At 48.6% G+C, this 20266-nt stretch overlaps 1 protein-coding gene across 1 annotated transcript; it reads right to left on the bottom strand.

Moving 5' to 3' along the window:
• Nucleotides 1–2879: 2879 nt before the first annotated feature.
• LOC144159254 (copine-8-like) lies at nucleotides 2880–20193 on the bottom strand. Its single transcript, XM_077690631.1, has 14 exons — nucleotides 20114–20193; nucleotides 17766–17853; nucleotides 17538–17641; nucleotides 16627–16666; nucleotides 13708–13784; nucleotides 13512–13543; nucleotides 13411–13439; nucleotides 9646–9896; nucleotides 9461–9536; nucleotides 8893–8946; nucleotides 8761–8822; nucleotides 6288–6644; nucleotides 3489–3649; nucleotides 2880–3153 (listed from the first exon to the last, which is right to left on the bottom strand). Exons 1-14 carry the CDS (start codon nucleotides 20191–20193, stop codon nucleotides 2930–2932), a joined length of 1635 nt encoding a protein of 544 aa, XP_077546757.1. The 3' UTR covers nucleotides 2880–2929.
• Between the last annotated feature and the right edge of the window lie 73 nt (nucleotides 20194–20266).

Below are 20266 nucleotides of genomic sequence, written 5' to 3'. Positions count from 1 at the left end.
GGTGCGGTGCAAGCTTGAAGGTGTCGGCCTGCAGCTGTCGGCTGCAAAGACAGAGGCCATGCTTGTGCACCCGAGCGCAGCCGCCCGCGGACGGACGACGAAACTTCGCATAGACGGCGAGGAGCTCGAGTGGAAGACCAGGGTGAGCTACCTGGGGCTCACCCTGGACCACAGGGTGGACTTCCGCCAGGCCGCCAAGGAGCTACGTGCCAGGGCACAGCTGGCCACCTCGGCCGTGCGGAAGATGGTCGCCCGGGACAAAGGCTGCTCCCAGCAGACAGCCCTGCGGCTGTACAGCGCCTCGGCCGAGGGGCTACTGATGTACGCGCTGCCGCTGGTCACCCTGCGGAGACCCAACTGGCGGCAGCTGGAGGGCGACCATCGAAAGGGCGTCCGCGCCTGCCTGGGCCTGCCCCGAAACTCGCAGTGCGACAGGACGCTGGCTGAGGCAGGGGTGTGGACGCTGGAGATGACGGCCGAGCAGAGGGCCCTGGGCCACATTGACCGGCTGCGCCGAGCCGAGGGGGGCGGCCCCCTGCTGCAGCGGCTGCGCACCCACCGGCACTCGCGCATGGGGCGCATGCTGGCCCGGTACGAGCAGGTGGTGGGCACCACAGACTTGGGGCCCTCCAGCCACCCTCCGGACCTGGCGGCCGAGCTGCACCTGGAGATTCCGGGCTTGCGCAGCAAGCGGCGAACGCCCCACTGCGGGTTGCTGCAGCTGGCCCGGGCCGTCGTCTGGAAAGACCTGGAGGGCCACACCCTGGCGTACACGGATGGCTCTGTGCGGCAGCGGCAGGGCTCCGCTACAGCGGCCGCCGTGCTGGGGGAGGCCACCCGGCAGGCCCGGCTGCACTACGCCGCATCCTCGGCCACGGCAGAGCTTGTGGGGTCCAGCTGGGCCTGGACCTGCTGCTGGAGCTGGAGCCCGCACCCGAGCGCTGCGCCCTGCTGTGCGACTCCCGGGTGGCTCTGCTGCGCATCCGGGAGGGCGACCCGCACTCCCCTCTGGTTCGAGGAGTGCGCGAGAAGGCGGAGCGGCTGGCAGGCAGGGGTGCCCGGCTGTGGCTGCAGTGGGTGCCCGGCCACATCGGGCTCGAGGGCAACGAGCGGGCGGACGAGCTGGCCGCCGAGGCCCACGAGCTGACGCCCGCGGCCACGGATGCCCAGGCAGCGGCGGACGACTCCCGCCTGCTTATACAGCGGCACGTGCGGGCACAGCACCCGGACCCACGGCTGGCTGCTGGAGAGGCCCCACCACCTGTGCGGGCCGCACGGCTGCCCCGACAGCAGCGTTCGGCAATCCTGCGCCTCCGCGTGGGGGCGGTGTGGACGGCGGAACGAAAGCACCGCCTGGGGCTGGCCGACAGCCCTGCCTGCCGGCACTGCCGCGCACCTGTCCAGTCCCTGCCGCACCTGCTCTTCGAGTGCCCCGAGTATGCGGCAGGGAGGCCGGAACTGCTGGCCGCCCTGGGAGGAATGGCTCGGCCGCTAGACGAGCTACTATGGCCGCCGGGCAACACCAGGGAGAGGGACAGCGTCCACGAGGCACTGGGCGGCTACCTGGATGCCTCAGGGCTCCGCCTGGCACTTGACTCTCTGGCACAGTGACTGTGTGAACTTTTACGAGTTCTTTTTTTTTGTCCTTGCTCCAGACTTTGTGTGGGTGTGGGAGTGTGGGTTAACTTGTAAATATGCCCCTCTCTCCCGTGTTCTGTAAACATGTCACCTCTATCATCTGTCTCTCCTCTCTATGAATCTGTCATCCTCTATGAATCTGTCACGAAAAAATATTGCTGTAAGCTCTAGAGCCGCGCAGTGCAGTCTGGCTCTCTGGTGACTGTTGCTCTGCAGGGCGAGGCCAAAGCAACCCGTGCTTGATGACGTATTGGTGCCGCCGCACATCCAATGGCGGCCGCAGCCACCGCAGCACTCCGCTTTCCACGCGGCTCTGGGCTTGCCTAGGCGTTGCCTATCTGTCCAATCCTGTTCTTGCGTTTTATTAAGCGCTATGTATCGCTTCGTAGTCTCATTTGCTGTATCGTAAAATAGAACTCACAGCATCAGCCACGTTCAATGCGACATAATGGAAAACGGTATATTTCAGTACTCGTTTGCTGATGGTGATTAGAGTTACGTGGTTTTGTGGGTCCCGATGACGACGTCTAATCTTGCCCACGCATCACATACACCTTTAAGTCATGCAACTTTAGTGATATTCTCATATCAGAAAAGCGGTAACTGTTGCTCCTGCCGCTGTCGGGAGATAGAATGCACTAGCCTATCAGCCAAGCGCTAGCCGCTACAGTTCTTGGTGCTTTGAAAATTCGTGTTACAAGGACAGAACATGGTCACAGGAGGAAGGGGAGTAATTTTATTCAGCCGACAAAAATAAATGAAATACAGGTGGGTGACCTCCTCTTAGCTTAGAAAGACGCGAACGATCACTACTGCTCCCATCCGGAGATGGAAAAATATTTTGCGCGATTGAGTCACTGGCCACTAGAGACGGAAAAACGTAGAGAGGGAAATACAATACCAAATTAGAACCAAAAAAGCAGCGCAAACGATAAATTCTTGTATTTTGAGCGGGGCTCCCGACCACTTCGCCCCATAACGCGTGCACTTAATTTTAATCACGGAGGTATACGGATCATCAAACATTCGCCGGCAATGAAACTGAGATACAAGAGCCCTCATTAGGTGAAAATATTACGAAAATGTTTTTGTAACGCACTTGACAACAATGCGTCCCTCCTTGGTTCACTAAGCATTGCGAACTGAAAGCATCGACATGCGGGACACAGTACAGAGCACAATCACGGCATGAACAAAAGCCAATGCTCTGGAAGGCGTGGTGTGGCAAACTCCCTTTCACTAGTGGCCAGAGCGACGAGTTTGTCACGCATATTGCCGCTTAACGCAAACCTCAAGCAAACGGGTTCAGCCCAGGCTTGATGCCATTCTTGGACATGTAGCCGGTCACTTGGCCGGGAATCTCGGCTAGCACCTCCTTTGCGAGTCGTGCCTGGTTCAGTTGCCAGTTGCTGTCCTGGATGAACTTGTTGAAAGGAACGAACTGCACGATGTCGCGCTCAGCCTGGCGGCCGCTTGAACTGACCCGCATCACGTCGCCATCCAGAACGTTCATATCTGCAAGTGTATTTTGGTATACATGTGAATGAAACAGTGTTGTGCCGAGCACTGCACCCTTGGGCACGCCACTCTCCAAAGCACCAGAATTCTCGCATTCACGCTTCGGAATTAACTTGTAGACACCAATTATCAAAAACAATGAACGTGGCAAAGTTTTGTAGAAACAAGGTGAGAGAAATTCTGGAGAAGCTGGCCTCGAAAAAAATTCCTGCGCCAAGTCGGTAAATAAACTGTCCGTGAACTTTAAACATATCTCAGTTATTTACTTTTAAAATGAACCGTCTTAACCGATCACATTCGAGCCCCTGCTACACGAGGACAGCGAGGCTCACTTGTGAAGTCGGCGTTTCCCACACCCACGATGATGATGGACATGGGAAGGGTGGATGCTTCCACAATGGTCTCTAAGGTCTCTTGCATGTCGGAAATGACGCCATCCGTGATGATTAGCAGCACGAAATAGTTCTTGCCATCACGGTACGAGCTCGCAAACCTGGTGCACAGGGATAAAAGAGTTTCTCAACTCATGAATGAGCATGGTTTTTCGAACACCACAAACATTACCAAATGGTACCGCACGTGACACTCCAACATTCATCTGCATTTTGTCACACCTGGTAACAGATTATCAAGGTTACTAGAGAAGCCAGTTAGTACACTTAGCAGTTGGTTGGTACGGGGTAGAGTTACACCAGCATCCCAGAATTCCAGTGTATTCGAACGGGCAACCTCTGTATCAATATAATGTGCCAATACTCTAAACTTGTAACGTTTCCTATTTAATTCGATTCACAGCGCATCTTCACTGCTCGAAGAACAATATTTTTTTAAACATTCAAGAACGACGTTGATGATGATGATTTCTGATGATTTCTATTGGTTTCCCCTTTGTATCGGGGTGATGACATGTCATCTGACCAAAAAGGACTAATATACCTATGTTTTACACTTTTGGTTCAATACTAGCGCTGCTTAGGGCAGGCACAAAAAGCTTATTAGGCACAAAATACTTTTTTTTTCCTGTTGCAGGTGGTAAATGTCCTAGGCAATATTCCCCTCTCTGCTTTTCGTCCACCAGCATTCTAATCTTCTTTTCGTCCCCTCGACAGCCTTGAAGTTAACTTCCTCTGTGATACCCTTAAATCCTAGGGCTTCTGAAAGCCCAATATTCCCTTCATGTAGATTTGGATGGATACCCTCACATTCTAACACGATGTGCCGCATAGTTTCTGTTTCTTTTCCGCAGACCACGCATACCCCATAATTTTGTGAATACTTCCCCACAAAATTCTTAGTTCGCAGGCAACCTGCTCTAGCCTCAAAAAGCAAAGCACTGCCCTGGGAATTATCGTAGAAATTTTCCTTTCTGATGTTCATCTTCTCAGCCCTGTACATCTCTAACGACGTTTTAGCTTCCATTTTTTCCCTCCATTTATTCGTTTCAATCTGCCTTGCCTCTTTTTTGGTTACCTTGGCTGTTTTGTTACGCGCAATAATAAACGCGCAGTAATAAACGCAAAAGTTGGCTTTGCCGCAACGCACGAACGATTTTTGAACATCACGGCGCGGCACGCGTTCCTCTTGTGTTGTTTGATTTCTGCAATTATAAAATATTTCTGATTTGTTGCGCCTACAAGAGGCTGCCATAATCCCATGACTCCTGCGAAACAAATTCAATTTTGAGATTTCAAGTTTGCTTACCAGTTTCCTTAGTTGCGAACAGCGATGACCTCGAGGTATGAAAATTATTGAAACCCGAAGTATGCATTATTGCATCTCCATTGCAAAATAATATAAACAAAAACAAATTAGAATAATAACAAAAATAAAAAAGAAAAATCCTTCGTGAACAAAATTTAATATTGCTCGTACGTAAGAACCCTTTGCTGGGTCAAGAGTAATGCTATGCTGCTGTCCCTTCTCTTATTTGTAGAGATGCTCGTTAATAGTAACTTTTTTTGCATATTGTATGCAGTGTTTTTTTAAACGGCTGGAAAAATGGGAATCACCGTAACCCTCTTGTGAACAAAACTGACAATCGTTGAAGCTTGCTTCTGCTGCCATCACGAATTAAAAACCAAAAGCCCTCAAAACATCCACGAAGCTGCCAGGAGCCCAGCAGCGAGCTTTCAGGACTACTTCCCCTAGCCCATATATGTCGCGGCCATCAATACTGCATTTACTCTTGTGTAATCCACTACATCTAAATGCGGTAAAGCACGGAACGAAGACTTTCCTCTATGAATTAATCGGGGAACAAAAAAGGAAATGAACCTGCAATATCTGTGAACGTGATGCAGTGATTCCTATAACGTTCGCGCAGACTTAAAGGCAAAAATAATTGCAAGGATGCACGCAGAAGTGGCGGCATTTTTATAGGTGGTATTCACTGAAAAGTTTAGCTGTCAATTTCTTCGCTTAGCAACAATGGAAACGGCCACGGATATGGTCGAAGCACCACGGACATGGCGCGGTTTGTGCTATCGCGCCCGCACGCTCGATAAAAAACAACAACAACAACAACAACAAAAACACCGGCGTGCGTCGTCTGCTCCGTTTCAACCCGATTCTCAACTGTGGTGTCGACATAGGTGTTATTACCCGACCTCACACTGGAGTCGAGGCATTACTTTGCGTTTGGTGAGGTAGAGTTTGGAACGCCCAACACAGACCGTGTGCTTAGAACGGACAAGTAACGCCGTCCCGCGGAAAGCAACGGTGCCCGCCACACACATGGGTACCCGCATATGTGCCTCGCCAGTGAATACAAGCTATATGAGCCACACTCATATTTGTTACAAAGATGGATATTAAGAGTTTATGCCGGGTCAATGTGCTTATGCGCAAATGGACTGCGGAGAGAAGTTTACTTGCACTCGTCGTTTTGGGCAAGTGTTTTAATGTATACGTATAGCCCACCCCCCTTCCCGCCGTGTCACATAGCGACGTTTCTCCGAGCCAGTTACACGAACCACCAAGTCGAAGGAAATAAGGCTGCGATGACGTCCGTACATCAAAAACACCTAATACTTCGGGAAAATGAACTGAACTGATCTGAAATATTCCATGATCCCTTCAAGTGCTTGAAACCACTTCAGCTTCCCCCCCACGACGTGTACAGCAAGACTAACCTCACCACGTGGTGGATGACCGGAGAAAAGTTGGTCGGCCCAAACAGCTCGACGCACTGGAGAGCCCTCTGGTAGGCTTCCAGTACCCCCTGGATGCCAGCGCAGTACGGGTTCGTCGGACTCCCGTTGAGGAAGAACTCGTGCGACACCCGGCCGTCTGGAGGAAGCCGCGCCCCGAAGCCGAGCGCCGGGAACATCTTGTCCGTGTCGTAGTCCTGGATAACCTCGCCCACCGCCCGAATGGCCATGGCGTACGCGTTGGGCCGCATGGGGTCCATGAAGTGCAGGGAGGCCGGGTCGCGCGGGTCACCGTTGGAGGCCGTGAAGTCCACGGCCACTGTGAAGTGCATCTGTAGGCTGTCCGCCCCATTGACCCATCGACTTAGTCCAAATTTAGGTTTCCTTCCTTCTTTCACTGCCCATATTTATCGTCAAAGGAAACCAAGACATAGGCCAGCACCGGCTGTTTGAAGGCCAGTACCGGCTGTTTGAATTCAAATTTCGCGCCCAGGTTGCATTTTAGCCTGTCCGGTTAACCTGTAATGTCCCCGGTTACTTTGCGCTCGAATAACATTACGCTTTCGTCTGCTTCCGTGGCTTCCACAGCGTCAATTTGGGTGTCTCCAAGGGCTGTCTTACACCCTCCTAGCAAGCGCAACTAAGCCCAAACGACCCATTGGGTGTCTCTAAGGGCCCTCTCACACCCTCCTACCAAGCGCATCTAAGCCCAACCCACACCGCATGCAACATGAATCAAAATACGCCACTGTCTAGCAAATCAAGCGAGCAATGCAGAAATTCCAACTTGCGTGGTCTACCGGATTACGGCGTAATTAGTGCAGAGGAAGAAAACTTGTGAAATTTCCTGGAACATGTTCTGTAAACTGCGAACCACGCACGGAATCGCAGAGGAAGATTGTACGGTAAGAAAATTGGTCTATAACAACCACGAGCAGGTAGGTAGTCGACATAAGATATATCAGGTGTTCAAAACAACCCCGCCTGAATAAATTATAAACACTTTGTACAGTACACAATACAATACGGGAGGGGACTGAAGGGAAAAAGCTGCCCTTTGCAGTTTGACCATCCCTTACGCCCTACATAAGACAAAAGCAGTGCTGTAGCGCGCAGATATTGAACGATTAGATTTATTCAACATTTTTACACAATTGAATATCAACATTGTACATTATCATAAAAAGGAAGCCTTAGAAAAAGAAAACTGATGCAAAAAAACTGGTAAACCGACAAACTGGTAAGAAAAATTACATGAAAATTCTATTAAAACAAATGCTCAAAATGTAAATCAGCTTCGTTAACATTTATTTGACATTATCTTCCAGTGTGTTTAAAAGTCTCTGTAAGGTCTACAAAACAGGCTGAAACATAGACAGCATGGTACTGTCATTGGCAACTACAGCAGCTTTGTACATTGAAAGGATGTTAGGTTCACCTAAGTATTTCACGGTACACGCATTCTACTCAAAATTAAAAATAAGCGTTATTGCTCGTTTTTACGCTACAAGAACTTTCAATTTATTTTGCTTAGTTGTTGGTACCCAGAGTGCATGGCAGTAGCTAATAACTGGAAGAATAAATGCATTGTCAATTAATAATTTAACCAGTCTAGGCAGGGTGTATCGGTGTCGCCATATCACGCCATTTATCCTATTCACTTTTGTGCGTGAGCTGTCAATTTACCCATCCCAGTTTAGTGTTTCTGAAAATATAATACCCAAGCATTTTGTACTTGGGTACTATATGCGTCAACCTGGGTTGCTTAAGAGTTCGCTATCGCCTTATCTCTCATATATACGAAGCAACCAATCATTACCACGGATTCTCAAGCTGCCTGCAGAAGTTTTTTAGCGGGGAGAGTGGCTCCTTCTACTTTAAAGTTACTCAGGCCACATCAGCTGCGTCGGAAAGACAACATCATCTGGACTCCTAGGCCATTCCTCACCGACAGACAACAACTGAAATCGGTTCTAAGATCTGTTTTCAGTTCGTCAAGAGCGGTTGTCAGAATATGACAGTGCGTTGTAATGACAGCAGTTAAACCCAACGACCACCAGCAACGACCGATAACAGAGACGGTTGATTTGCAGTCCCGCCTGCACCACGCACGCCACCACTGGCATGTGACGAAACGTTGTCGGCAATTCCGATCTCACAGGGGTCGACAACGTCCCCTGCTGCATCTTGCAGCAGGGAACGTTATCTACTACTCAACTTTATGCAATTCCTTGTTTAGCTCTTTCGTAGCTCCGCCCGCCGCTATTCCATTGATTGGGTTGAGGTTTGATTGGATTGGATTGGATTGGTCGGATTGTAGACAGGCGGCTCATCTCCTGCGCAGCCGAAGCTTCATAGGCGATGAGATGCGCCGTAGTGGAGGGCTCCGGAGTAATTTTGACCACCTGGGGATCTCATCATCTGCGGTACAAAACGCACCACCAAGATCACTCACCCTGCACGGATGAAGTCGAGAAACGTGAACACCTCATGGACGATTATCGACATCAGTTTTACCTGCATGCACGCACGCACGCGCTGCCAGCAGATGCGTCGACGAGTCATGGAGGCCGCATAAAGAACTCACCACACCCGAGTTTTTGTACCTCCTCTTCTTAGCTTGCTTCTCCGGGTTTATGAGCTGGAAATGCGCAATATATCAAACTATAGGTATCAATAGTGAACACCGTTAAACTAACCAGCATTGTTTTCTTCGAAAGACGAAATGTCATACCGCCCAGTAAACCACAAAACAACGAAAGACACCACGAGTATGTGTCTCTTGACATTTTGTAGGTGGGCTGTATAACGTAAAAAAATGAAAACAAATCAAGCACGTTCTATTTTGAAAATATTTAATTAGATTCATAGTCAGTTCTTTTCAATTGGTATTCGATCCCCACTACCAAAGTTGGTACAAGCACACCACTAAAAAAATAACGTGGCATCTTGGCATTCGATGGGGGCAAGCTTGAACAGCGAATAAGAACGTACTTTTTGGGCTAGTTAGTACATTTTTACTTGCTTTCGTATGTGTGCACCTTCTGTCTCGACATCCTTCGTCTTCATAAATGTCAACTTAGCGCAAAGTTTCATAAGCAGAACAGCGAAGCCTCTTCCGAAAGGTTATATCAAACAATAGCGTAGGCGCTCACCTGGTACTCGTTGGCCGGGCCGGGACCTTGGGACAGGGTCCGGACGTTGGTGTAGAATTCACCGATGAGGTCGTGGCTGCGAGTCACGCCGCATTGCAAACGTATAAAAGAGCAACGAAACGGCGAGAGGGAGTACTCGGCCCCTCTACGCCTGGCTCATGCGCAGTGCGGTTGGTTGTACTCACCCTCCGTCCGAGTCCCAGTCGTAGCAGGCCACCTTGATGGTGCGCTCCTCGTCTCCTCCGCTCAGCTGGCGTATGTGTATTGTAAACGGTCGCCACGTCGGATTCAGAGTCCACTTGATCACCTCAGTGCGGTGCACTGCGGAGTAGCTGTTGTCCTTGTTCAGGCGGTAGAAGGCGAGGAAAGGGTCCGACTTGCTGCACCAGTCCTTCCTGTCCAGCTTCCGCCCCTGCCACTGCATCTCGAGTACCTTCTGCGAGGAGGAACATGGCCGGTCGGAGTCTGCTTCCAGTGCTTCGAAGTTACCGTATTTTCGCGCGCAGAACCCGCACCAAAAATGCGAAAATTTTAGTGGCAGAGTAGGGGTGTGGATAACACGTGGGTTTTTCCTTTAGTGCAGCTTCATGGCAATGCGCGTTGTGCCGTGAAGCTCCTACGCAGTAACACTGACTAAGCCTTCCATGGCAGCGATTCCGCAGAACATACAAGGACAAAGAAGAAAAAACAAGGACGAGCGCACTTTAACAACTGAATTTTACTAGTGAATTGTGACTTTCGCCCTGAAGTATGTGCATTCTACTTGCTAAATATACGCTTTTTCTGTCTACAGAGTATGTGATGTGTTGCTTGAGTAGTAGCTTTGGTGCAGCGTTTCCTGTATGAAATGTGCGGGCAATGCGCGAGGATTATTTTTCTTTTCCGGCGGGCTGAGGGGGGGGGGGGGGGATTATATGCAAGGGCGGGTTATACGCACGAAAATAAGGTACACTGTATAATTATTTACTTTTTAAGGATGCAAATACTCTCAATAACTAACACCCTTACACCCTAACAAAAAAAACAAAGTAAACACCATTTAAGGTGTTTTGTCGTTTGTAACACCCTTACACACTAGCAAAAACGCAAGAAAGCACCCATTTAAGGGGTGTTTTAACGTTAATTACCCCTTATCAAAGGGTGTTTTTATAGGGTGTAAGGGTGTTAGTTATAGACGAAAAGGGCGTAAGTATTGAATTGTGCAGTGTAGGCTGAGGTTATGGAAATTGTCCAGGAAAGATGTGCCTTGTGAGAACTCGGAAAGGACAAGTCCGCGAACTACAAGGGTCCCAAAGCCTCTTCCACCCATACTACGGACACACAGAGTCCCAGACTGCACAGTCGTGCATAATTTACCCCCGCAATAAATTTTGTTGATGCGATCAGTATTAACAAAGTTAACGCATATAAAAAAAGTGTCCATATCTTCCCTTCTCCTTCGTTCCCTTCGCAACAATGAGCAAGATACCACCGCAGTCTCTAGGCAGGCGACTGGCCTGGTCGTGTTAACACCAGTGATCGACTTCTGGCTCCACGTAAGGATTAACGAACCTCGTTTCCCATAAATACCTAGCCAGGGCAACCACAGCGAGGACGCAATGTTGCGTTTGAGCAGTTTTTCGTGACTTTCTGACGTCAATAGAAACCAGCGTATGCCATGCTGAGCCCTTGTGGTTATTTTCAGCGTTTCTGTGCTTCGCAGCAGGACCACAGGATGTTGCTGAAGCAATAGACGAGCCCATCAACGTAGCGAGTGCTTTAAGTTGTTTCTGAAATATGCTGCGCGGATTCATAAGGAAAAAAATAGGGTGTCAGACAGTAGTTGTTTGCGTTTATGCAAATGCGCTCATGTACTTTCGTCCTTTTGGACTTGGAAAGCGGTAGAAACTCCAGTTTACCAAACACTTCAGCACACGCACTACTCGATGAGATGTTCGAAAGTTCGCGGCTGAAACTGCAAAGCATCTGCAAACCCCAGCAGCCTAGACAACTCATTAGGACACGGAAAACTAATTAACTTAACGTGTAAGTGTCGATGTGCAGCTGACGGTGCAACGTCGACTGACTATTGGCCTGGCCAGAAGGGCCCCCAAAAAGCTAACCAGAAAAGCCTGACCAGAAAAATCAGAGCCCTTCCACCCTTTGATCAGGTAAGCCGAATTAGACTCGCGGTTTGGTGGGGTTTATTTACTATTGGGGTTTAAGTATATTAGGAATTTGCTATGTTGAATTATAGGGACAGTGGCGCGATCTCTACATCACGAACTAAGGACACGCTACTGGTGGGGGGAAGACAATTACGTTTTATTATAGCCCGGCTGCGGCAATCATAGCGACCTGTATGGTGCATCGCACGGGTGGCCCGTGAAGAGCGCGCGACATTGCGCAATGACGGAAGAAGTAGAGAGAGAGAGAGAGAGAGAGAGAGAGAGAGAGAGAGAGAGAGAGAGAGAGAGAGAGAGAGAGAGAGAGAGAGAGAGAGAGAGAGAGAGAGAGAGAGAGACCACGCGTGTCGAGGAATACACGACATGGTGAAAAGGCGGCGGCGGTGGGTAAGTTTCGCTTTAATTATACACCCTCTGTAGTTGCCTATACGCTTCACTTTACAGCACACATTGCGGGAAAGCCAGCTTACAAAGACCAAGCTTGCACTGATTATTTAAAATCGGCTTTACCTCCAAACGCCTTGCTTGAAAGACATTTTCCGAGGGATAATATAAGCCGTCTCATACAAAAATGTGGAGGCCGTAGGACCTTTTCTTTTCTTTTAAAGACGAAATACTTTTTTGGGCTACTTAAATGCGGATTTTGGTCTGTCTGTCTGTCTGTCTGTCTGTCTGTCTGTCTGTCTGTGACTAGATTCAGCCACCCGGCCAAAGTGCAAGGGAAACTGTAATAGTCTTATATACCCACAGCCAAACTTAAACGTCTAAGTACGGTGTTAATGCTCATACTTGTCAACATTGTTGAACAAGAATAAGACATTACGTTAACTTAAAGCAGAAAATCAACACATAAGTAATAGTTGCAGTGTTCCTTTATTAAAAAAATTCATGGATACTTGGTTTTTGCGATAGCAAATTAAATAAATCAACTACAGAAAACCGCGTCGCCTGCTGTCTTGCGCGCCACTATAGCTCCTGACAGAATTTTATGAAATAAAACGGCAATGGTAACGAAAGGTTCCACAAGATAGGTTCCGCGTATCGCTTGAAACTCACGAGGAGTAAGGCAGCGGGGTTCTATGAACGTTGTAGTAGGGTGACTCGATTCCCGCGCGTCTCCGCCGTACGGCAGCGCTGGCATCAAGGCTCCCGACTTGGAGCAGTGGAACGCGGTAAATTTAAATTGACTTGGGCAAACCTCTAGCGTGTTCATCTTTGGGGGAGCGACACGGGAGAGAAACAGTATGAGAGGTGAGCGGGAAAGAGAAGGGAGGCATTTACTTGGCAGGGGTGGCAGCCGCGACTATCGTCTTTCATCGACATTTGCAACGAAAGCAACAAATACGGGGTAATTTTTTATGATGTTTTGTTTTTCAAAATCTTGGGTCTACGCTCGGTTTGTCGCCGGAGACTATCTGCTGTATCTGAGGGGGGAGGGAGGGTGCAAAGTTGGCCTATCCCGGCAGCTCTATACAAACTTTCGTATCGTTAAATAAATAAGCAAAAGCAGGTACAAGATCACCGACTCAAACAAATGTTGGTACTTATCATAGCAAAGCATAGCATAGCAAAGCATTGCAGACGCACTACCTTTGACATCCAGGGAGTAAGCGTAAGGAGTTCGCATAAATGCCGACTTCCATTTTCCTTGTTTCAACCTCTCTATGTAAGCATTGTCACAAAAGCGTCTCTGTATAGGCCGCTTTTTACACTATTGTCTAAGTCATGGAACCCGTGGCGCGGCTTGAAAAGTAAGCAATAAGAAAAGGTCGGGGGAGATCTTACCTTACAGTCAAGCACCTCCTCAACGGTCACTGCAAGCAAGATGCGGTAACTATAAGTACAGCAGCCAGCAACGTTGAACTCTTATCACGGAGAACACTCACGTAAGATGAAGCCAGAGTTTCTCGGCAGTCCCCTGGAAAAGAAGGAAAATGGCAGACAAAGCCACGAATGAACCAAACAGCTCAAGCAGCGTTGATTATGGCAGATTTCTGGCAGCGGACGCCTCAAGTTCCCAGTAGCATCGTTACCACCTAGCGACAAACTCGCAAACCAGATAAGGTGCGTGTGTGTGCTCACGAGAGTTGGTACTTGGCCTGTTTTCCCTGGTAGGCTACCAGTTCGCCCAGTGTGCAGTTCGCACTTCCCAGGAAATCCTGCACAGATCACAAGACACATTATTGCCGGGTGCGGCATACGACACAAGGAGCAAACACCTCACGACGACTTTCTGTACCTCACAACGCGTTCCATGAAACATAGTTATCTAAGTCGTTCGCATTAAAATATCTAATGAATATAAAATATTTTTTTACAAACATGACCACATTTCTTTTTTTTGTACCAGTTTACGAAGAGTTTGTGCCGTACGAAGAAGGCGCCCAGTCCAAAATGACGCCAAGAACAATTTCTGTAGTCTGGCGTATTTTCGCGCGCCCTACTGCCGTCTTGTCGTATTCTTGTCGTGTCATGATTCTGATGTTCTGTCGGGTGTCGTATTGCTGTACTGATTTTGATGTTCCGTAGTGCCGAATTCCTGTCTTGTCGTCATCCTGATGTTCCGTCAGCAGGTGTACGCGGTTTGAATGTTATTGGCCATTGTGAATAATAGCGTGAATAGCAGTTCTGTTCTACAGAAATGTTTGCCGTTGATAAAATTGACTTTGTAGTTACGACAGAAATGTGTGTCGTAACAACAGGTTGCTTTGTCGTGACAACAGGACTTCTGTTGTTGCAACAAAGTATTTTGTCGTACGACAGGAATTATTATTAGGTTTTTGCGGTATTCCTGTTGTGATTTTAGACTGAGCGTAGCTGAACAGCACCATTAATCTGGCTATACGGGCCTAAATGTAATCGCTTAGGTGCACCCATGCCTAAATTTCCACAATAAAAGGGTAAACACATGAAGCGACAGCGACGAGCGACGCGAAATATGTAACTCAATGGATACAGCAAACAGGTAGTGTTGAAACAGCGACAAGCGAAAAAATTGACTACAATCCACGCTGTGAAGGTGGTTGTAAAGCAAAGCTTTAAACGACACCTCAACATTTGCTCATGAGACTTCACTTGAATTCACACACGAGACTTCACAAAGAGTGAAACCAGGGATTCTGCCAGCCATTACTTGGAATTCGCGGGAGCGGCGTCCCGAACGCAGCAGCGTCGGCCACGGCCGGGCTGGAGTGGCAGACGCTGTAGCCCGGCCGTGCGTTGGCCGAAAGAAAAGAGAGGAGCGTCTTTCGAATGGTGAGACAGCGAAACCGATCCATGCTGATGTGCTAGGTCGGGGCTACACTACCGCGCGACACAAGTGCAGATACCGAAACAATCGGCATGTGAGTCTAGTGATTCCCATTTATGCCGATTTAAACTAGTTAGTTTAGTACATTTGAGAATTGCGATAAAGCTGAGGGAACTTTTATAATCGCTATTCATCAGAAGCAGCTGCTCCTTTCACCTTTGCAATACCTCTTAAAACAGAACCGAATTGGTATTCACCAATTTAGAAAACGGAGCAGTGGCAAGCAGTGCGCAAGCTGTGCGCGAAAGGTATAGCGTTTCTCTAGCGGCCAGATGTTTTGGGGGGTAGATGTCTTGGGGGGGAACCATTGGGGGATAGAGGTATACAGCTTTGCTGTAAAAGTCTCTTGTCTTTGAAGCAGGAAGCTCTCTAGCACAAGGTGTAAACGAGTGTCCCGGTGTTTTTTTTTAGTACGCGTTACTTTCTAGCGCGAGGCGTAAACGAGCTTCCTGGTGTTTCAGTAGCGCGACTACATAAAAATACGATTACGACAACGACTGCGACGACGACGACGACGACAGGAGACGCCAACAGCCCGATCGCCTATGGGGCTTCGCCCTTAAAATTTCGCGCTTAGGTAGCCCAAGAAAGAGTACCGCATTTAAAACCAACTTTGCGCATGAGACGCGTAAACGGTGAGCAGTACCTCGATTACGGCTATGCATAAAAGGCCGAACCACCTCCGAGTCCCGCTCTTGCCGCCAATAGGTAAACGGTAAAAAGCGCAAAGGCTCATAGGTAAGTCGTCTGCTCCCGCAACTTCCGGTTCGAGATCTCGCCTGGCCTCCCGTACGCCGGCGCCTTTTACACGCGTGTGTGCGTGTTTATTTTTCACAGACTTACCTTTCAGAGAAGTCCCTAGAAGAATTCATCGTTGTTATACATTTAATGCGCGATGCATGAGCATTTTTTCTTCAGTGGAAACAGATAAACAAGCACACGCGTGCGTGAAAGCCGCCGGCGTACGGGAGGCCAGGAGAGCCCTCGAACAGGAAGTGGCGATATTCTGCGGGAGCAGACAATGTACCCATGAGCCTTTGCGCTTTTTACCGGTCACCTATCAAGGGGGAGCGAAACCAAAACCAAGTGGATGCCAGGACTACTTGGTGCAGTAACACAAATGCACGGGCTCCGTCGACCTACCCTTGCCTACATTACCACTGAAAGGGAAAGCGTTAGCTGTACGCGTCTGACTGAAACGTAAAAATGACGCACCCCCTCGTCTAACGATGGCGATGGTTGAACGCGAAGCTTTCTTGTGAGAGATTCCTCTGTTGAAAGCTTCGCTTTAAAAATGGAAAATCTAAAGCGGGCTTAACCTGTGAAAGAGTACATTTGAGGCAGAGTACGCTTTACAGGTGGAAGTTGGCTTTACTGCAGTGCGTTTTGAGGTGGACTACAGACGCTTTCAATGAGACGTAGAATGCTTCGACCACGTCGGAATGGCGCATCGAATAAACCTAGGTTCCATAAAGGTTCGATTCCGACCACAGGGATCGTTTTTTTCTTTCACTTCACCCACAATAATTCTGAAGTGGGTTTTTTAGGCGGACTACAGACGCCATGAGTGAGACGTAAAAAGCTTCGCTTTAAAACACGTCGTTTCACGCAAAATCAGAGTGCGCTTCACTTATTTCCAGAGGAATGCACAAGTAAAACTACAGTGACGCGTTGGTGCACAAGCAACTCACATGATGGTAAAGTTCCGGTTTTTCGCTGTCGACGTCGAAACTGCACAAAAGGGAGGAGGGAGGTTATACACGCCGGCGGTGAACACAGCAGCAAGAGAACTAGGCATTAATTCCTCTTTCGAAGAAATCAGTGAGGTCTAGAATGCGATGACAAGTGATGGGAGTAGTTTTACGCGTTCAAACGCACAGACACCCACCTTCAATTCTCGCCTCATTAAGCGGATGTGCCAATGTTTCTCTTGCCATAGGAGGACCATGTATTCGAACCTGATTCCACTGGGCGACATATCGCTGCGACTATGAGGAGACGGGATTATGATCAAACTTTCCAGGAGGCAGAATGAATTGCCATTCCAATCTACTGTTTACACATGAACAACATTGTTTTCTTCATACCATGCGACTTGTTTTCTCTTTACGAAGTCTTGGGGTTTTTCGGATCTCAACGCTTCGGTGGTCTACCACCAGGGTATAAAAGGCGACGCCGTATTGAATAAACTCTATTTAGATCTCCCCCTTCAATGAGCGCACGTCTCTCTGTTGGACCATTCGGGGCCGTCGCCATCGCGACACTACAGGAAGGAATGACTCAGCGTTGGTTTCCATTAGGAGTGCTCACTAGTGATCATCCTCCTATTAGTGAGAAACGGCCAATGACGATGGTGGCAATCTATATGCATATCATCATCGTCATCATAGGCTGTTTACATACACTACAGGACGAGGGCCTCGCCCGTAGATTTCCACCCACTTCAATCGTTAGCCTGTCGAATCGATTCTTTGGCCACAATTTCCTTAGTTGAACTCTCCGCCGAATCCTTGGTCGCACCCCGATTACATACATAGAGGTACAAATGATAGCTTGGAGTCAAGCGTGCATCATATTGTATGGTAAAGAGAGGAGCCCTTACACTTTGAACATAAGCTGTTGGCGTTCTTCGAAGTAGTAGTCCACCTGGAGTTTGGTCACGAAGTCCGGGTCGTGACAGTTTTGTATCGTTTCCGTGCGCGCCACCTGGAAAGAGAGAAGGGATGGGACATTTGGGGGCGCAGTTTGCTCCACCCATTTTGAAAATAGCGAGCATAAATCCAATCCAATCCAAAAGTGAGGCAGAGAGCAGGACGTGGGGTAGACTCACCTCCTGCCAGGCTTCGCTGTCCCATGGTCGCATGAACATCACGCACATGGGGTCAGATTTGGAGAGAATGTCTTTCTTCGCGAGTTCCCTGGGGATCAGAAATTGGAGCCTCAATAGTTTTGAAAGTTAGTGCTGTGAAGCTGTCAGATAATTTGCTGGCTTCCTTAGCAGAGAACTTAAAGGGACCCTGCAACTATTTTTTTAAGTTTTCCTGAAATCTTAAATGTTTGCAGGACATAGTCACCCAACACACCCAGTACTTAGATTAGGGGATTGCAAAGTACAGCCTCCCAAATTTTTAATAATATAGCGGGAGCGACGACCGGTCGGCATGTCGGCGCCTTATCACGGTGTTCAGCAGCGAAATAGGCGAGAGTACGCGCACGCGCATAGGGTCATCTGCTGTACGAGTGTCGTCTGCTACGCTGTTTCCTTGAGAGTGGCACACCCCCTGCCACTGCATCAGAATGACTTTGTGCCCCACGCTGCTTAGCTACCTGTGGCGATAGGGAAACGGCCTTGCAAGATAAGAAAAACAGGGGGCGTGTTGCCCTGAGAAGAACAGCGGAGCGGACGACGCTCCCACAACAGACAGTCCCATGCGCGTGCACCGTGATAAGGCGCTGAGAGTCCGATGGGTCGTCGCTCCCGCTATATTATTAAAAATTTGGGTGGCTGTACCTTAGCCAAATATTACTGCTCTACGCCCATCAGATAATTTGGAAACTCGCTCAAAAGATTTTGCTCTATTTCCCGGTCTTGACGTTCTTCGACGGCTCGAATTACGTCACTGAGGCCATGTAGCGGCTCTTGGCCGGGTTTCCTTCAGTTGCAGCAATGAACTCTCTTCGGTAGCAACTTTAAAATAAAGCCACAAAAACAAAGCAGAAATGGAAGGCGTATCTGGTGCGACGAGCAAATAACGCAGTGCCGCTCCGTGCTGGCGGTAAATATAGCTTTCGCAGTGGTTCCAGACGCGACGGAAAGAGTGAAAGCGCTTATCGAAAGTGTTGCAGGGTCCCTTTAAGGGGGACTCACTTGTTAAAATGTTTATGGGACTTAATACTTCATGACGCACTCGCTTAAAAATCACTGTGCAACGGTAGGAAAAGCTTTGCAGATACATGAAAGTGCTCCAAACGGTCGAGTTTACTTATTTTCGAAATATGTCATTTCTGTACTGAAATAAATAAATAAAACTCCCGCTTGCAGTACAGCTAGCGCCATCTAATGAAAGCTAGATAAACCAAAATGTGTTTCTTGCTTAATGCTTAATGATAAGTCAAATATTTTTACAATACGCAAACTAGGCCGTTGGGAACATTTTAGTGTATTCGTAAAAAGTTTCGTATCGGTACACAATGCCTTTTAACCCCGTGGGTCATGAAGTATTTAGTTTCATAGGAATGTGGTCAGGAGAGTCCCCCTTAAGTGCATCTTCTTTTTGTTTTATTTTACAATGCTGGAAGCACTTACTCAACTACTCGCACGAAGATTCAATTGCGCATGTGCGCCTTCACCTCCGTAGGACTAACAGGACAGTGTAGTCGTGTAATACTAATACCACAGGGGTATTCCCTTTGCCGTGTTTTTTTTTTTTTTTTTTGCTTGTTTCCCCAGAGTCGGTGTGACGTGAATGCCCCTACACGGAACCTCACGGATCCCAGGGGTCTATCAGCGGTGGTTTCCTCGCGTATGTTACGGTAGCCAAACGACTGTATGGTCCTTCGGTACCGTCATAGCGACCGCTATTAATGAAAATTCGACATAGAAGATTCGGCAGGCTCTATGCCCGTCGCATATGTCCATGTGTGTACGTCATTCAACATCAGATGCAATAAGCTTCCGTGGAGTCTCACCACTCCCGTAAAAACGATTATCGGCAGAACATCTCGTTTGTTCCTTCGAATGCTTGCGCGCGTAAGCATCATTTCTCACATGAAATTAGACAATCCCCCTCGGAAATTTTTGATGACGCCGGTAGATTAATTATTAATTAATTATTAATTAATTAATTAATTAATCGATCGATCGATCGATCGATCGATCGATTGATTGATTGATTGATTGATTGATTGATTGATTGTGCGCCGCAACTACACCTAAGCTATGAGGCTTGATGAAGTGGAGGGCTCCCGATTAATTGTGGTGACCTGAGGGTCGCCACATACGCCGAAATCGCAATACGCCGGCGTTCTTCCTGTTCGGATCCATCAGAAAAGCAGCCACAGCGCGCGGGATCGAACCCGCGTTCTTGGATTCAGCAGCACAACGCCTTAGCCATGACGGCGGCCCATGACGGCGGTAACGTGAGAGGCAAAGACCACTTCAAACGTAGCCGTACTTACCGACAAGACACGCTGATTTCCACCTTCGTGGGGGGAGCGCCGGCTCCCGCCGGAATGAAGTTCTGCATTGGGGACTGCATAGCCCGCGGCCCTCCTAAGCGCGCAGTTGCGTACGGGGACGTTGACCGAGCTCTATAATGCTTGTCCTGATAT

The sequence above is a fragment of the Haemaphysalis longicornis genome, unplaced genomic scaffold, assembly GCF_048455015.1.
Source record: "Haemaphysalis longicornis isolate Haplotype H1 unplaced genomic scaffold, Haemaphysalis longicornis Haplotype H1 scaffold_10, whole genome shotgun sequence".
In the NCBI taxonomy this organism is placed as follows: domain Eukaryota; kingdom Metazoa; phylum Arthropoda; class Arachnida; order Ixodida; family Ixodidae; genus Haemaphysalis; species Haemaphysalis longicornis.
The sequence above is the reverse complement of the archived record's forward strand: the minus strand, read 5'-3'. Positions and strand labels throughout refer to the sequence as shown.

Bases quoted from the DNA above. Each gene is read 5' to 3' on its own strand.
- LOC144159254 (XM_077690631.1), bottom strand. From the start codon at position 20,193: ATGCAGTCCCCAATGCAGAACTTCATTCCGGCGGGAGCCGGCGCTCCC. The intron at 16,667-17,537 runs GTAAGGGCTCCT...CCTTTTGTGCAG, and splicing joins CAACAGCTTATGTTCAAAGT to TTTCGACGTCGACAGCGAAA. The intron at 3,650-6,287 runs GTTAGTCTTGCT...CCTGTGCACCAG, and splicing joins GTCATCCACCACGTGGTGAG to GTTTGCGAGCTCGTACCGTG.